We start from the raw sequence: 18,729 nt of genomic DNA, 5'->3' as shown, positions 1-18,729 counted from the left end.
AGAGGGAGAGAACGTACTTTGATAAGCGAGTTCAAAGTTGGATTCTTCTTTGCCGAAATGCGAGATCTTTCTCTTTGACGCACATATCGCAGTGTAACGCCGCGTGCTGCGTCAGATCTTTGGAGCGACTCTGTATGTCGGAAACTGCGCTGCGAAAACATTTCTACGTGCACGGCAGATTGATCTGCCGGAACAAGTTACCAGCGAAAAGAACGGGACGCAAAGTATATATGTGCGTTGAGACTGCTCCCATAATGCTCGCGGAATTTTTTCACAAATTCGACGGGAGTGCTGTGCCGTGTGCTTGCGCGCAAACTTTGTCGGTGGTTCCTGCCAGCGGAGAAAAATAGGGGGAAAAAAGCCACGCTTAGTCTTTACACCGCAGGTTGGCTGCTTGAATTTATTCCCATAAAAGCGTCACTTCATGACTGGGGCGCCGATGGAGTTCAATTTGTTGTAATTTTTTTTATGGTTGTTCATTTTTTCATTCTATTCTGGAGAGGCTACCGATGTCATCTAACGTTAAAGTGTGTACAAATGATCCGCTTCTGCAGTGGAATAACAAGCAGTTGGGGCCGTTTTGTACTGTACTGTTTGGCGCTTTGATGTGCAGCTTGTTCGATGCGTTGGGAAAGAATATGAGCCTCGCACGTTTTAGGGCTTTGCGGTGTTTTCCTCTGCAGCTGTCAGACAGGCTGTCGTTACTTCCTGGGCCCTTTATGCGTAGTGGCACGAGCCAAGGGTGTTTTTTTTCTTCACTTTTATGCTTTTAAATTCCCCGTACATGTATGTACGGCTAGTTCTGATCTCTTTAATCTCTCGCAGAGCCCGGGTGCTGCTTATTCGTTGGAAGTCCTTAGTAGCATTTCGGAGAATTCACTGCGCGGATCGTTTTCTAAAGCGCCGAAGCTGGAGGGTTCTAGGTTTACTTCCTGAAAAAAAAAATGGGGGGGGGGGGGGGACATTAAAACAGGTCGCAGTTTCCCCTTCAAAGAAATAAGGCTGATTGCAGCCCGTTGCCAGAACGTGTGGCCGACGTGGGAAGCCTTCAAACGCTTGGACCGTGCGTATATAGCTGTTCGTGTCTACCTGACAAAGGTCAGTGGTGCGGTAACTCATTTTTCTGGACATTTTTTTTTTTCCAGCGTTTGCCCGCGTGCACAACCGCGCGACTATTTAGGACCGCAGACCTCCGGCGTTAGAGGAATTTCTCGCGGCTGACAGCAGACGTGTCCACAAAGAGGCTTCGGCGTGGCACCGGTTCCCCGTCCTTCGCGGTCACGGCGACCTCGGAGACCCCGTCTCCCCCCGGTTGAGGGAAAGAGGGTGCGCCGAAGAGCAGTCGGCTGCAGGGCGGACGCAGCAGCACATCCCTACAGCAGCCCGGTGCGCCAGCGGAAGACAAAGGGTCCCCTTTTTTTCTAAGAACGGCGACGCCCGCGCTTTTGCCACAGGCCACTGCAAACAGGGGTCAACGACCTTTCTAGAAGTGGGAACGCCTCCTTCAAGGCGACTTCACTGCCACTGGGCAGCTGTCCCTCGCCACCCAAGCGGCGGCTACATGAACCAGACAGGGCCAAGTTGTCGGGTGGAAAACCTGCTGTTGGGTTCACGTAAACGCCGCCGAGTCGGGCCGGGGAGAAGACTGGACTCGAGCCCTCAACTCCGCCGCAAAGGATGGTCGTTTTCATCAAGGAAGAACAGAAGCCGGGGCCCGCGCAGGGCGCGCACGTGAGTTGACTCGCTCGTATCGAGTTCTTGTGTTCTGACCTTCGGTTGTGTTCTGTTCGAGTTGTGTTCTGACCTTGCTCATCTCGATCCCCTGACTCGACCCGCGGCTCTCGGGTTCATGTAAACAAGGCAGAGAGGAGAGCTGCGCGAGTGTGCCAGTGACGCCTCCTGATGTAGGCAGATCTGTCCTGCCGACTAGGCGGTGCTTAATGAGCTACATTTTTCTAGCTAGGCACTTGATGATGATACCGAGCTCTGTTTAACCAGTCGGATGGCCTACGTAGAGCGTGCTTACTTCGTGGCCTTCTCACGTGCATATTTCTTGCCTTTCTCGCGTGCTTGATCTAAACGCTTGTGAATATGTCAAACAAACCCATTGTTGGTTTATGGGTGTTTAACCTCCCAAAGCGACTCAGGCTATGAGAGACGCCGTAGTGAAGGGCTCCGGAAATTTCGACCACCTGGGGTTCTTTAACGTGCACTGACATCGCACAGTACACGGGCCTCTAGAGTTTCGCCTCCATCGAAATTCGACCGCCGTGGCCGGGATCGAACCCGCGTCTTTCGGGCCGGCAGCCGAACGCCATAACCACGCAGCCACCGCGGCGGCTGTACAAAGCCATTGTATACTCCTCTCCTCGAAGCCCGTCCCTCGTGGTCACCGCGCAGCAGCCTTTAGAGACGGGACCCGGGGCCTGGTCGAGGCGACCCAGGCGAACTAGGCACCCAAAGCTAACAGGAGGCGTTCAATAAGATGCGCGTGAAAACCCCCCATGTCACGACCACGGATGTTTTAAAATGGTCCTGCTTCGGCTGTGGACGCTCTGCGCGTCGATGACACGACCTCCTCCTCTTTTTTTTTTTTCTCGCTCCCCATGTGCGTGTGTCGACGGTGGCATTTTCTGAGCAACAGCCGTTCTGTGCTGACTCGACTGACGGCCGCTATCAGCGCGCTATCTCCGCTCATTGTCCAATTATGCAACCCTATACCGCAATGCAGGGCAATTTTCCCTCCTTGTTCAGCAGCGCTTATTTGTCGCCTACATTTCGAGTAAACAAGCGGCGTTTCCTGTCTTTGTGTCCGGGTCCAAATCTTACTCGCACGGCGCTATTTTATAAACTTTGGCACCAATGCATTATAATGATGCATTCTGTGGCGCATATTCACAAAACAGGCCTCGCAGCTCAGCAGTCCTGTCCTCCGCGTTTCTGTAGCCCGTCCTGGTTAGACTACCAGCAGTCATGAAAGCACAGGTTTTGCGGGACTAAATAGAGCCCACTGTCTTGATTTCTGCCAACTTTCGCTTGAGACATGAGGTGTGCTGTTTTGTCTGGCTGGTCTGGTACACCGCGCGCAGCCGCACTGTTCAGAATTCTGCCGAAGCTGCTAGCGCTTGTGGATGCAGTTGTCGCCGGCGAACAGTTGTTTCAAATGTTCTAACCAGGGAGTACTGATGTATATTCCATGTTGTCAAGCCTAGAGGGGATTACTAAGATCACTCCTACATGTACAGACGTGCGGTCGCGCTCAATGTGACATGCGACACAAGTCGTGCTTGGAGATTCCTTCAAGAAGCGGTGGGCTGAACCCGTGGTGTTGCCGAAAATTGACTCGCTTAGCTCCCGTTCGAAAAGGTATGAGGATTTCTGTAGCGTGCATCGCGCCGGATTCAAGTGCTGCAAAGCGCAAACTGCACTGCGATTACCGCCGGCGCGCAAAAGGTAATCCTGAGCGTGACTGTATGCGTTGCTTGTCCTGGTTCGCTCAGGTTGTCGATGGACTGTCGCGAGCTGGCGTTGATCGCTGTAAATTTTGCTCCCGGACCAGAAGAGATTTTCCCCCTTAAAACGGAGACTGTATTTATTTGTTATTTATGCGGAATATCCTCAAAGGCATTCATTACGAAGGTATTGGATGAAGGGACACAAGCATTAGCGGTGTAAAAAAAAAAGTGTTAATGCGACATAATCCGGGGTAAATAAGAACAAATAACAAGGCAAAAGCAAAAACATCGGAACAGAAAGCAAAGGTAAGCATAATAGATCAGAACAAAAAAGCGGGAAAACCATGCAGAGCAGAAAAACAGAAAAACCTGGCGAAAATAATGATTAGCTGGTGATGCCTGAGCGAGATATAGTTTTAATCAGATTCTATGGTGATGTCTGAGCAGGGCGTTCCATTCTGTTGCTGTAAGCGGTATGAAGGAACGTGCGAGTGGGATGAGTGGCATTCGATGCGTTTCACTATAAATAGAGGGTCACGTCGTGCGAAACCGACTTGTGATGATTGCAAAGAGCTGTGTAGCGCTACAAGCGAACTGCTCTCGCGGCTACGAAGTTGTGTCATCGGTAGGTTATTCCTCCGTATACAAGAGATTCGTTCCGGCACCGCTAAATAAATATATGCGACCAGTGCTTTGGCGCGAAATGAAAGTCCATTGGGTGAGTCATCTCGAAGTCGGCTGACGACTTGGGTAAGCCTTGCACCGCGGCGGAGCCCACGGGCGCGTTCACTGTGGAATGATCCGGCCGCGCGATCGGCTCAGCCTCCCGGCGCCCGCAGAAGCCTCCGCCGACAGTGACCGCGGAGTCGGGGAGAAATGAATGGCGGACCTAGCGAATGGGGAGAACGCCCCGCGCATGCGAAGCAGGCACCGGCGGCGCCCAAGAAGGGAGGCGGGAACGTGTGCCGAGCCCACACTGCGGATCGCGCGTGCTCGGAAGCGGTTCGACGTACTGTACATCCATTTTCTTCTATCACTTCGCGAGAGGCCCTCCTCAGCGGGTCGTAGTTTGCGCCGCCGTGTGCGGCATGTAGATCCGCGCGGGTCGCGGCGCCTCTGCTTTGCGCAGCGTCCTGTCCGCCGGACTTGATCATATCAGCTCCCGAAGCAGGCGTGCCCACTCGCCGCGCCGCGGCTGTAACCAGCGGTTTGACGAACGGCTGCTTTAAGCGCCCGACTTGGACATTAGGAACGACGCTACCGCGTGCGCTGCGCCGGGAAAGCGAAGCAGGTGGTGGGCGCGGGAAAAAAAAGAAATGCGGTAAGAAAGAAAAGGGGTTTCGACGCACGCTTATAACCGGGACCAGTTCCTGCGTTGGACGTGATCAGACGAAACCGCGGCCGGTCTCGTTTGAAAGTGTGCGCGCGGTAGACGTTTTCGGCTGCTTATCTCGCAGGTCCGGAAACACGTACGTACGTGCCTCTTGTTACGTACCGAGTCGCTCGGAGCCGCGGTGTGATTCCGGTGCTTATCTGTAATTATACGCACAGGCTGACTTTGCGTCGTATATTTCCCTCGTCCTGTCTCTGTCTGTCGTAGCCCATCCGTGCGCGAAACCTTGTTGAGCCCCAAAGTGAAATCTCTTGGCGTTTGCCATCTCTTGGCCCTTGCGATGTCCGGTTTTTCCTCGTGCGCACATCGCCCCGCATTACACATTGCCGGGTTCTCCTGCGCAGATACGACCCGCGCTCCGCTCAGCAAAGACATTTAAGCCAAGCCACGTCTGTGAAGCTGTGCGTGCGGGTGTGCAGGCGACGGTCTTCGCAGAATCTGTAAACTTTGCTACGAAGCTGCAAATAAATTCTGCACTGCACTACCGAGGAAAAAAAGCACGGGCGGAGACTGCGAACTGCGCATGTTAGGTAAGGCAACGGATGTAAGGAAAGCCGAGAGGATTACAGCCGCACCCCCCGAGTGGTCGGCGCTAGCTAATTCGCGGAATTATTAACACGCAATTATGACGACATGCATTGTTGCCACTGATCAAACACAGATAGCCGCAGTAGACTATTAGTGATTGGGCGGATTCGTTGCTGAGGAGTCTGCATCATGGTCCTGGTAACCTAGGGCGCCCGGTTCGAATTCGGTTGTCCAAGCTATGTACAGTCGTGCCGCGTTAATATGACCCCGGTTAATATGAAAGACTCGAATTGGGAACAGTTTTCCTGTGGACCGAACTTTTTCAATGTATTTACGCGCACGTGTCGTTAATATGGGAACTATTGCTGTCCGCACGATGTACAGAGTGGAAATGAACTGAGGCCATTGGAGCGTATGCATTTTTACCGCCTTAATATGGACAGCGATGAGAAGAAGACCTCGACTGCCCGAACCAGATCTTTCCTGTTTTTTTTTTTTTTAGTGCAGGACACCAACAAGGGCGGGGAGAAATTGTAAATGCCTGAATGATGCTTTTTTTTTTTGTCTTCATGCTTTACAGTGCAAACGGCCCCAGTTGAAGCGCCTTATGATTTGCCGTACTTCATGAATATCTGTGAAAAAAAAAACTGTTCTGCAGCTCGCGCTACGCTGAAAGCCACATTCAGCAGCTTTCAGTCGGCGTGTGAGAATAGCTGTGCACTGTCATTCGTGGGATGTGAACAGCAGTAGTAGGTCTTCCCGCCATGAGGCACCATCACGCATTTCATGAACTACTAGGCGAATCGAACTGCCCCACATTATATTTGAGACAAAGGCAACTTAGATAACGCAGTTGTAAGTCACAAGATGTAGTCTGTTTTCAATTTCACTGCTCATCATGTACTACGTACAGAAGCAGATCTTGATTATAAGGTGCTTTTTTTCTCTTAACAATCTTTTTTTTCTTCACGATTCATTATTACGGACGGCTCGCTCTATCGACAGTTTTGTGCGGTAACCAAAGTGCCCATATAAACGAGGCACAACAGTATACAGTTGCCTGCCTTTTTGGTGCTGAAGGGGGGGTGCGGATGGGCGCCCCCTTCTGGACGGCCCCCTTCGATAGCGCCGCGCAGCTGAGCGTATAGTTTTCTGTTAGTATACTTGTGCAGCAAATGATGCATCATTGGTTCATACATTCATTGTAAACATAGTGGCAGTTGCTTATATATATATATATATATATATATATATATATATATATATATATATATATATATATATATATATATATATATATATATATATATATATATATATATATATATATTCATCATTCATCACGAAACCGTTCGCCATGCCTACCGCCGACAGGATCAAACTTACTGTCGGGAGCAAAAGTGCGGTGCACAGCACGCGCAGTTGCGTTGCGCTCGCTGTTCATTTGCCAGCTTTCTGCGTCTGTGCGGTTAAGGGGGGGGGCACGGACCGAAACGAGCTAAGTGGCATGACTGCGGATAAAACCAGCCCCCTACTAGCCTGCATCGACAACAGGCGCTGGCGGTGGAATACGTGCCCTCCACGAAAGTTCAAACGGTCGCCTCTGCGATACAAATCCCAGGCGTTCAAAAGAAGCAAGTGGTGCCCGACATTGCGGACATCCTCCTGAGGTTGAACTCGCGGAAGGCGCACCCCTGCCGCGCAGTGAGAAAACGCATGTCTTGAAGCCAGCACCACTCGCGTTATGGGCCCCGTTAGAAACCGTCGCAGTGTCATCATCATGTGAGGCGCCTGCTCTGCTCGCAGCTGTCGACGTCGCTAACGAATCATGGAGTACAACCGCCGCGCGTTTGGCGTCGCCAGCAGGTGCCAGCAAGTGTATTACGACGCCGAGACTTCGTGGTGGCCGCGCAGCGCCTTCATTTTGCCCGCGTGAATTTCCCTCGTGCCATCCAAATTGTGCCACCACCATCAACCAACGAGTTCCCGGGTTCGAACCCGACCGCGGCGGCTGCGTTTTTATGGAGTCAAAACGCTAAGGCGCCCGCCCGTGTGCTGTGCGTTGTCGGTGCACGTTAAAGATCACCAGGCGGTCGAAATTATTCCGGAGCCCTCCACTACGGCACCTCTCTCTTCCTTTCTTCTTTCACTACCTCCTTTATCCCTTCCCCTACGGCGCGGTTCAGGTGTCCAACGATATGTGAGACAGATACTGCGCCATTTCCTTTCCCCCCAAAACCAATTATTATTATTATTATTATTATTATTATTATTATTATTATTATTATTATTATTATTATTATTATTATTATTATTATTGTCAACCAAAGCGGCCGTGGTGCCCCAATGCACGCGCCTTTTGCTCTTTTCTGCTCACGGGAAGAGAACGGGGCGAAAAGTGAATCACCCTCGCTAATGACCATTGTTCGCTGTCCCTCGTGTGACCCTCGAAATTGATCTGTGTCACATATATAATCCCAACCCGTGATGGCCACATTCTTAGCTCTGGGCACACGGCTAGCTCTCCCAGCAGTTTCCAGGCTGACAGCGTGCAAGGACGGTGACGGTCGTTCCATGCTTTGCGCATGTAATCAGCGTGAGCGCATCACGGTCTGAAGCTCTTCCGTACTCGCCACTCGCGCTGCTTATCCTGCAATGGACGCCATTCATTGAAACAGGCTATGCCGCTGGCCGACGTGGCTTGCAAGACGACTCCTCATAACAGGCTCCCTAAAAACCTTCTGCTCGTCCTGATTATGCATGCTTGCACGTGTCTCCTTGTGTCGAGAGGCCGGCGCGTCACAGCGAAGGTGTGAGCCGAGAGAAGCGAATTCAACCGACTATGACTTTCGCAGGCCACGCTGTGCGGCCAGTCGCCGTCCCATTTTGGCGTCTTTACTGATCCGGAGTTCCCGGGTTCGAACCCGACCGCGGCGGCTGCGTTTTTATGGAGGAAAAACGCTAAGGCGCCCGTGTGCTGTGCGATGTCAGTGCACGTTAAAGATCCCCAGGTGGTCGAAATTATTCCGGAGCCCTCCACTACGGCACCTCTCTCTTCCTTTCTTCTTTCACTCCCTCCTATATCCCTTCCCTTACGGCGCGGTTCAGGTGTCCAAAGATATATGAGACAGATACTGCGCCATTTCCTTTCCCCAAAAAAGCAATTATTATTAATTATTATTCTCGTCGCGTGCTCTGCGGGGCGCGAAATCTATTTCCAGATACTCACGGTTTACACAGCTCGTGTTCAAGTGCAAATCGCCGTTAAAACAACGATTCGCAGTATTGTGTATTTTCGTTTGCTCGTTATGCGCCAGTGCTTGGAGCACATCTTCGGCGAGTGTCTTCCTCCATCTTCCGAATCTGAGATTGCTAGGAAAAGAATGAAATGGATGCGGCGGATATACGGCGTGCACATGTCGTTCACGCCGTCCGCAACTTGCACTAATGTTGGGCGATCTGCATTGCGCGCTGTTGTTGCAGCATGCAGGGGTCCCTCACCGTCGTCTAAAGATATATGAATTGCGAGTATACTCGAGGTGTTCGCGCTTCTAATCGACGGAGATCTGCAGTGCTGTGTTCATTGCTGTTCGATTTGTGTTGCCGGAGGTCATGTGTGTCCGCGGACGCCTGCAGTGGGTAATCTTCGCCCACGAAACTCAGTCTTCTTCTATTTATGCTAATGTGGACGCTTGTTTAGGTGGTTGCATTATTTTTACCTGCTGGCCTATTCATTCATATCGATGCTGCAACAAAAAAACAAAAAAAAAACGTGAAGAGCTACAAATGCTCCTATAAGGTCCACGGGAGTCCACGGAACACCATCGCCCGTTCGGCGCGACGCCTTGCCCGTTGTAAACACCTTTGAACGCATTTTTCATTTTCAGTTGTTTCTATTAATTGTTTGATCAATTACGCACTCTATATTTTCTTAATTACCATCATCAAGCATTGGCTTTTCATTCTGAGCATTTTGACACCTTTGGACCCCCCTTTTTTCCCATTATTCCATTTCTTTAATTAAACAGTTACAAATATTTGATTAACTCGTCATCGCCTATCACACTCCAATCAATCAGTAATCACTAGAACCACAAATTACCATGATGCGATTTTTTTTTTTGCGCAGCCCCCGATTATTTCCGACACGCGGTGGCGACTACTACTACCCCGACAGGTCAATACAGCCTGACCCGTTGCAGCTCTACAAAAATTTCCAGCCTTGAGCCTTGTGCCATGCAGAGTCCGTATGTCTAGAGCCATGATAAATGGCTAGACCAGTGTGGTACTACATCGCCGATGGCTTTATAAAGCAGTGGGGCGCTACCTCGTGGATGTTGTCAGTGCAGCTGTCGGGGCCTATGTCAGGTGCCCCACTGCAATGCCACGAGCATTGGGACGACTGGATACGCTGTCAGGTCGAAGCCACGCTGAAATGAGTCGCTGTACGGATGTACGGATTTTACCAACGGTCGGGCACATGTTGAGACGGCTGCCGTTTCGGATTTGACGCGCGGCAGCCAAAGCACTGGAAAGGGCGGAATTTTTTTTTTTCTGTATGCTATAACGCATGAACAGAAAGGTGGGAGCGTTACAGATGGCGCGTTTTTGCAAGGAATAGATAAGTAGTTACAAATTACGTTGCCCACGCTTACAGACGAATGAGCACCTTTGTAACTGCTGCCTGTCGAATAGGTCGCTCAGCCGAATGTGAAACCTTCTACGAATCTATCGACTGCAGTTCATCGTAGCTTTTGGCATTTGCTGCGGAACCTTGAATACGCAGCTGCACGCATGCGTCCCGTAAGCAAGTGTCCCTTCATTTTGCTGCTGAGTGTGGGGCCTCCCCTCTTTTTGCATTGTCGAGGATGTCCAGCGCGTTTCCGGTAAGATGCCGGGTAGCAACGCTGTCAGCAAACCGCGTACGCCGCACCATGGTGCCCAGTTTAACGGAACGGCCTGAGCCGCCTATGCAGTCCGGGGCCCTTCGGGAAGTTCCTGCAAACCGGCCTGGGTGTGCCTGTATGCTTTGTGCGCGATTGGAAGTGGAAAGACGCTTACCCCAAGGGCACGACGAAATACAACTCAAGAACGAAGCCGCAAAGCCCCTGAAGGGGAGCGCTCCAGCCAATGGCGCCCACGGATTCTCATGACGTCATGGTTAATCTTCTTGGACCTGCTATCGTGATATCTCATGGGATGGCAGATGAAAGGGGGATTCAACATCATCATCAGCCTGACCCCGCCCACTCCAGGGCAAAGACCTCTCGCATATCTCTCCAATTAACCCTGTCCTGTTTGTCATTCTAGCTCAAACCAGGCTAGTTTAAGTGCTGTATAGTGGGTTAAAAGTACGTATCAGCGGTTATATTGCAGTATTTCCGTGCCTCACGTGACTTAACGTTCAACTGCACGTCACAACCATCGTTCGCTTGATGAAACCGAAACAGCATAAGAGAAGAAATTTATTATAAATTATTTGGCGGTCGGAGGCGAATACCACGCGGTTATTTATGTATTTTAATGTCTAACTCATCATTTTAAAGAAGAAAATGGGCAGTAACATTTTTGGGTTACAATGAGTATACTCTATTGTCTGAAAAATGTGTGCGCACGGACTGGCGGACTTTGCGAACTCAAGATCGCTGTATGGATCTGCGAACGCGGCTGTCGCGGCAGCCCGCTTTTCTTATCACTTGCCTCCTCCACCTGTCAAACCTGTCAACCCGTTCCTCCGCCTGCCATGACTGCCTCTAGGTAATAACACGCATCACGTAACCAGCAAGAGCGTTTCGGCCCTCAGTTGCAGTCTGTGTTATGTGCATATGCCTGCACTTTGTGACGTCGTGTAGCGAGCACTACGGCGTTGAACTTGGTTGCGTATACGTCTTTCCATCCAACGCACCTGAGCGAAGCTGGGTGCGAACTTGTGTTAGTACTTATTATTAACGAGTCTTTTATGTTTAGTCTGGTCACCCTGACCAACCTTTAGCGAAAAGCCTAGCAGTCCGATGTGCGATTGTGACATCAGCACTGCATGATCGCGCGAGCACTACTCTCGTTCGAGTCGCAGGGCCGTGCACTCAGCCCCTGTGAGGTCGCGCAGCCGTGGGGAAGAGTCGCGTGCGGTGTGATACAGGGCGCGAGGGACGAAGCAATTGCTTTCGCATCGACGGCAGCCAGGTAAAAGGCGTTGCCCCCAGCACCGCTGCGGCTCGACAGGGTCATCGAGCTGCTGTTGGCACCAGACGGCGCTCCTGGCTCGCTGCCGCCTTCCTTCGCACCCCATCGAAGATCCCTTACCTGCAGTTTTTCTTTGTTTTGTTTGTTTTTTCGTAAGGAGGGTTGAAACGTGATTTATTTGGAGGCCGCCCTCTCTGCGGTCGCCGTGTCCGGGGCATCCCCGTCGCGGCGCCGGGGTCGCGGCGTTTGGGGACACGATCGAAACTCTATTTTCACGGCGCCAGGCGCGAACGGCTTCGATTGAATGGCTCGCTTAGGACCCGACGCAGTTCGGCGTGCTCCGACGGCAGCGTGCTCGCGCTTGCGGCGCCGCGCCAACGGCCGAGGTAATTATGGCCACGTCAGGAACACACTTGCCAGTGCGCGCCGCGCTTGTCGTTCGATTGTCGATGGCGCTGCGTCGCTGCTGGTCGCGCGTTGAGATGAACGCCTCTCGTGCTGCCCCCCTTTCCTGCGAGGAGCGAGCTGCGTTCGCTTTGTGCGTGCGTCGAGGTCGCGCGCGCGGACGTTGCGCCAGTGCGCCACCTGCCTCGGTTGGCAGGTGGTAAAGTGAAGAAGAGAGTGCATATTTGGACTTTGGAAATTGTTAGCTGTCAAGGGACGTGGTTCTCCGCATAATAAGGGGTATAGAATACCAACCAGGGAGGGTGTAAGGCAGGGTGAAAAAAATCTGGGGAAGGGGGGGGGGGGGGGGGGGCAAGCTGAGGGAGAAGAGCTTATAATCTCCGATTTGCTGACGACATTGCTCGGCAAAATGACTCAGGGGAGGAATTGCAGCGCATGACTGAGGACCTGAACACTCTGAGCAGAATGGTGGAACTAAAGTAAATGTTAAATAAAAAAACTTCCCTTTATGGTGCGCATGCCCAGCTTTCCTGGTCATCACCAAGTGGCGCCGTCTGTCGGTTGCCAATAGCGAACACTGCGTAACTGAGTTAGAATATTTTGATAAAACTAAATACTCTCGTGTGAAACGGTGAGCGAAGGTGCTAATGCTGATGACTTACCCTCCCTACGCGCTGCTGAATCTGGCTTATGAAATGCTTCCTGCGGATGGGACACTTGGAGGGGACGCTAAGCTCCGCCTTAATGGTATGACGCGATAGCGTTAATGGGTTAATGCCCATATATGGGGAATTTGTTATTCTCAATTTTACATTTGTTATGGGAGTCCCCATACCACTCCTGCGCAATGGTGCAGCGGTTAAAGGGGCTGTGAAAGGGAGTCACAACAAAGATGCGATGTGCCTACACACTAAACAATTTCTCACCCTTTAGGGTGTAAATCACCTGTCCCCAGACGAACACCCTTTTCCAATTGTTCGGTGCTAAAAAAGGGTGCAGAGATCAGCACCCTTAAGGAAGGGTGCACTTAATGATACTTTAGAGGATGTAATGGTGCACCCTCATTAAAGGGTACTATTTTTCCATAACACCTCTACGAATGCATGTTGGAATGGTGCTGCACGTTGATCTACCCATGAAGCAAAAGCCTTGGACATCATGATGCACGCCCTCTAAACTTTCATGCTGTGCACCCTTCCTGAAGGGTGCTGATCTCTGCACCCTTTTTAGCACCCAAAAGGGTGTTTGTCTGGGGACAGCAGATTTGCACCCTTAAGGGTGAGAATTTGTTTAGTGTGTAGGATGATAAAGAACGCCGCTTCACAAATATTCTCCAGCAATAATTTTTAGGTGCGTTTTTAAGAAGCTCAGTTATCTCAAGATTTGAATTTCCGCGTCTTCGTGCCTTTCCCTTTCCTCTCGTCACTTTTTGCGCGCTGGAATGTCGGCGCTCCTCCGCCAGCCCTCGTACTCGCAGCAGCAGTCCGCTGCTGACGTCATAACGAGCGCGGATGCTCACGTAACGAGCGCGGATTCGGGCGAAAGCCCAGCACCGCAGGTCGCCGCTAGGCGGGGAAGCGGGAATTTTAAAAATTGTATTGTAAATTATCGGCTCCTTTTTGAGGGCTTGCACGCGGCATGGACGTTTGTTGGCCTGCACTCTACATAATGCGAGCATTTTGTAGACAACCTCAAAGACCCTTTTCAGGGACCCTTCAAAGGATGCGCCATTGCCCTGCGATGGCACGTGCTGCCACCAATGGGCCTTTGTGCGACCCAGATTGTTCTTCCCGAGCAACCTCTCTCGATCAATCATTAATTTAACTGCCACCTGCCACTGTGGTCAGTCTGCTCCCAATCCGGTGGGCAGGTAGTGATGACGCCACAAGGTCGCGTGACCTAGGTTGCTTCTCCGGGGGGTGGCCACCCTGTTAAACGCTCACAACGCCGACGACGACGCTGGATTTTCTGCACAACGGGAGCCTTAACGTTATCGCTTTGAAACGAAAATAGGTCTTGAGGAAAGGAAGGGACGTAGTAACTGTCACTTCTCGGTGGGCACCTCAGCCGCGCCGTAAGGGAGGGTAGGAAGGTGGGAGTGGAAGAGGCTCCGTAGCGGAGGTCTCCGGAATAATTTCGACCCCCTGGGGATCTTGAACGTGCGTTGACACCACACAGCACACGGGCGCCTTTTGTGTGTCGCCTCCATCGAAACGCGGCCGCCGCGGTCCGGTTCGAACCCGGGTACTCCGGCTCGGCAGCCGAGCGCGCTAACCACTGAACGACCGCGGCGGGTACGCTCGCATTGGAGAGATTTTACCGGCCTTGGGACATCAATGAAGTCTACCGAAACATTGATTTTCGCGGTAATGCTGCAAGATTGCGAGTTAGGCGAGTTGTACGGCGCGAACCGGAATAGCTACAAGCAGTTGTGTCCTCTTTCTTTTGTGATTGCCCTGGTTCGCGCTTCCTTCTCATGATGAATTCTGGGGTATGGATGGATGGATGGATGGATGGATGGATGGATGGATGGATGGATGGATGGATGGATGGATGGATGGATGGATGGATGGATGGATGGATGGATGGATGGATGGACGGACGGACGGACGGACGCACGGACGGACGGACGGACGGACGGACGGACGGACGTATGGATGGATGGATGGATGGATGGATGGATGGATGGATGGATGGATGGATGGATGGATGGATGGATGGATGGATGGATGGATGGATGGACCGAGATCGATCGATCGTCCCATTTTAAGCAGTGTGTTGGCAGGTGGAACCATGCTGGGTCTATTTTTCTTTATATTTTTAACCAATCTGTCAAAATTAACCGTTTTGCAGAAGATCCGCCTTCGGCGTTGTGAGCGAAAAAGCAGGTGGGCCATCTGCCACCTAGGTCGCATGATCTTGTGACGTCATCACAGCCTGCCCACCGTGGCAGGTGACAGTTAATCATTTGCCGCGAGAGGTTGCTCGGGGAGAGCAATCTGGTTTTTACCAGTCCCACCGGTGGCTGTACTTGAAAGAAAAAGCCACCTGCCGGGAGAGTACCGCTGCGCTAAGAGTGGTATGAGGACTTCCCGCGATCTGTTAATGTAGAATAAAGAATGACCTTGTGTGTGAAGTGGTGCGCAAAAGGACCCCAGGCCGCTCAAGGAACCGATTAACGCAACCGCATCATGCCCTTACTGCAGGGCCTCCGCGGTGGCTCAGTAGTTATGGCGCTCGGCTGCTGACCCGAAAGACGCGGGTTCGACCCCGGCCGCGGCGGTCGAATCTCGATGGAGGTGAAATTCTAGAGGTCCGTGTACTGTGCAATGTCAGTGCACCTTACAGAGCCCTAGGTGGTCGAAATTTCCGGAGCTGGTCACTACGGCGTCCCTCATAGCCTGAGTCGCTTTGGGACGTGTAACCCCCATAAACCTTACGGCGCAGCTTATAAAAGGACTCTGAAAGGGGCACTCATTAAATTTTTTGTATGCCTTGGATGTTAAAGGGCGCCGCTTCATGAATATCCTGCAGCAAGAATATTTTTAATGCGTTTATAGAAACAGTTTTCTGTCGTGAAAATTTGAATTTCTACATCTTCGCGCCTTTCTCTCACGTCCAAAAATTTTTTAGTGACGTTCCGTAGGACAGACTTTTGTCTACTTATGGTTCATCGGTGAGATGCGATTCGAACATAAAAGAGCGAACCTTGTGTCAAGGCGCAGTACCCTGAAGCGCTGGTTTGTGGCACTTGTCGCAGAGGAGTGTCTCGAATAGGTCCTACCCTGTACAGATTGCAGCTATTGGAAAAGCTCACGAATTTTGTCAGCTTCGGCGTGTGCTCTGGCCGACTTGGCGCTTTATGTGATTCGAGCGGTTCGTCGCCTGAATTTTCAACAATCCAACGTGAGCGCCGGTCGTTCGTTTAGTGGGCGCCTTACCGCAGCGCAGTGCGTCCGTAGACGGCAAGTGTTGACGGTTAGTGCGAGCAAGTTCCGGCCGAGAGACCGATTTAGAGACGACGAGACAGCGCGGAGATTCAGAGATTCGGTCTCTCGTCCGGACCTAACTCGCGCATGCGTGTGCTTTTATGGCGGGAACAAGTGGCATAACGCTGAAGTGTCCTGCGGGGACGTACTGAGGCGATGGCAGCTGTGAGGTGATGTCCGCAGCGGAAACGTAACCTTGCCGCGAACAGTGGTTCTGCGCAGATCGCCTTGTGTTTCTGAATACCGCGCGCTTCCTTGTGCCCCTTGCGCAGATATAGTCAGTGCATGGCTGCATGTTAGGCCTGTCAACGGCTGTCCGTGATCGCGCAGGCTCCTCTTGCACTTCGCTGTTGATTGCTTTTTGGAAGCGCGAGCGTTGTATGCGAGTAATGAGCCCTGTTTAAATTCCTCATTGTGAGCGTCGTCCGGCTAGAGCCCGCGGGTGCTGTGTGCGTGCGTGTCGATGCTGTTGCCAAATTCGAGCCCTGAAGGGAACATGCGGACGAGTGCTGCCAGCGTTGCCTTGCGTGCGCCGACTGGGAAGCTTTGCGTCGCCCCCTGCACACTGTTCGGGTCCGTCGGCGAGAAGCGTGGAGGGGCGGCCGGTTTTGGCGGCAAGTCCGGCGCTGCTGCGGGTCGGCCCGAGGCGGCGTCCGCTGGGCCGTGGCGAGGAGGCGCCGTTCCGGAGGGCTGCTTCCGTCGGCGCCAGTTCAGTGGCCCAGGCGTCCGGCTTGGCGCAATCATCTTGTCATTCCGCGGATTAACCGTGGCCCGACTGGACACACTCATGCGCGCCGGCCTGGGCGGACGCGGGCGCCCCCTCATTTCTCTCCGCAGCTCACGCGAACTGGGTGAGCATTTCCTTGGGCAGAAAATCCCAGCCCGATATTTATGCGGTGACGCAGCGGCCGGAGCGCTCGGCGCCGCAGGTTGGAGGTGTCTATTTGTGCCTCATTCGGGCACCCGCCTTTCAGTTCTGTCAAAACAAAACCGCGTGACGGCGTTAAACCGTGGATCAAGTCGTGCGCGTCGACCAAAGCATAAGCGCATATTTACGCACGCCGTAATACGAGGATGGAACGGTTAAGTTGTTGCTGCTCTCCGGGCGTCTGGTGGTTCATTCGTATGTACAATCTTTATTTCTCTTGTCCGTTTGCTGATAGGCAGACTATTCCTTTTCTCACCGTTTATGCTGTCTCTCTAGCTACGGCCCATATCGAGAGGAGACTACGCAGTCTTGCCTGGGCTTATCGTGTGACGTCATGTAGCAGGAATGTTCACCGCACACTGATTTTTCTTCTGGTGGCCCTGCGGAGTGTCCATTTCCAACGTGTTTGCTGCACTGTGCTGAAGTGCATGCCGTTTCAGCCTGGCGAGGTGGACGTAGCTGGTGAAGGAGATCTCAGATATTATCCGGCGTGTGCATTCAGAACCGCCGACGTGGTACTCGGCTGAGGAAAGGGGGCACAGTGGATAAATAAGCCCTAGAGCCCTAGAAGAAGAGGGACAGTAAATGAAAAATAAACATGTTTAATAAATAAATATGGTGGTCATGGCACGCGACGCAAGTATCCGTATAGTCTGGGGTGTCAGTCCCTGTCTCACGAATAGACTATGAAAGTTCTTCGATCAAAGCCCTTCGCTGGCCCCGCATTTGACGTTGTAGTCGGCGACGCGAACCATGCGGCCCGCGCTTGTTGGGCCGCGTGTACCGCGTGACTTCAGCGCGTCAGAAGAGTGCGCTCGTGGCAGCTGCAGACTCGGAACTCGCAGCCTCAACACCACCGCCGCAATAAGCAGCTCCTACGCAAACAAACCCTGCATTTACGGTTTTCTGACCAGCAGTCGGCTGGGGCCATTTTGATTGCTTATACCATTCCCTAGTAATGGCCGCTGTTGCTATTATCGGCTGCCACGGTGCACACTAAACTGGAAGATGTTGCTGCTTCTCTGTGCGTAGGTCTCTCGCCTGCGTGGGGGGGTGTCTGGAACATAATGGCAAGCTGGTCAGGCGTGTTGGCCTACCGCACAACCGGCGACAGGCGAAGACGCGAAAAGGAAACACCGTGCACGATTACTGCCTGACTGCAACCGCATATATTGAAATTCTGTAGAACTTTTGCAAGAACATAAGGTGCGTTTCAGAGCTGAAAGGCAGCTTCTCCATTTTATGTTTGCTTAGAAAAAATATATATAAAGGCGACTTGCTGTTATTCTTGTAGATTAGCGCGCAGACATAACATATTTTTTTTTTACGAATTGGTTTTTTTCTTCAGGAGAGATCACACGGCAAACACATGCTGTTCTTTTTTTTAAAGGTAGGCTTTGGGGCGCAGAATCTGTGATCTTGCAGCCGCTTGTCAGTGCAGGGTGCGGTGGTAATGTCTGCATGACTTGTTGAAGCTACGCGACGTAAGTTGGTTGAGCGCAGATATCGCACTCAAAAGCTTGAGGCTTTGGTCAGGTGACATTTTGTCTGATCAGCAGTGATCCCTCTGTTCGTGGCTTTCCTGGTATCAGCTCGATGCGCTCTTCTCTGGCATGTCTCGGCTTTCCATAGCCTGTATCCTACGCAACCCTCTCAATGCTCCTCTGGCTGTCCTTCCGTTCCTTAGGAAGTAGAGACGATGCACCTTTGAAGAAGGACCTTCTTCACATGGGCTGTTGGCGGTCAGAGATCTATGTCGCGCGTACAGGAGCCGCAGATGGGTTGAGCTTCCTGAAGAAGCAGGCGAGGGAAGCACGAGTTTTGCTGAATAGAAGGTTCCCTCAATTC

The 18,729-nt window shown here is 52.0% G+C and overlaps 1 protein-coding gene across 6 annotated transcripts in view; it reads left to right on the top strand.

Moving 5' to 3' along the window:
• The window catches only part of LOC144113440 (LIM domain-binding protein 2-like), a 302,492-nt gene that overhangs the window by 70,163 nt on the left and 213,600 nt on the right, over nt 1-18,729 (top strand). For 4 of the 6 annotated variants that reach the window (XM_077646521.1, XM_077646520.1, XM_077646517.1 and 1 more), the window contains exon 2: nt 1,146-1,731. The exons of 1 other annotated variant lie outside the window; for it this stretch is intronic. In XM_077646521.1, the coding sequence (XP_077502647.1) occupies nt 1,678-1,731 (54 nt within the window). In that variant the 5' untranslated portion in view covers nt 1,146-1,677. Of the gene's footprint in view, nt 1-1,145; nt 1,732-18,729 lie in introns of those variants that run through there. One more of the 6 variants, XM_077646519.1, reaches the window with a different exon arrangement.

This window comes from Amblyomma americanum, chromosome 1 (assembly GCF_052857255.1).
Source record: "Amblyomma americanum isolate KBUSLIRL-KWMA chromosome 1, ASM5285725v1, whole genome shotgun sequence".
Lineage (NCBI taxonomy): Eukaryota > Metazoa > Arthropoda > Arachnida > Ixodida > Ixodidae > Amblyomma > Amblyomma americanum.
The sequence above is the reverse complement of the archived record's forward strand: the minus strand, read 5'-3'. Positions and strand labels throughout refer to the sequence as shown.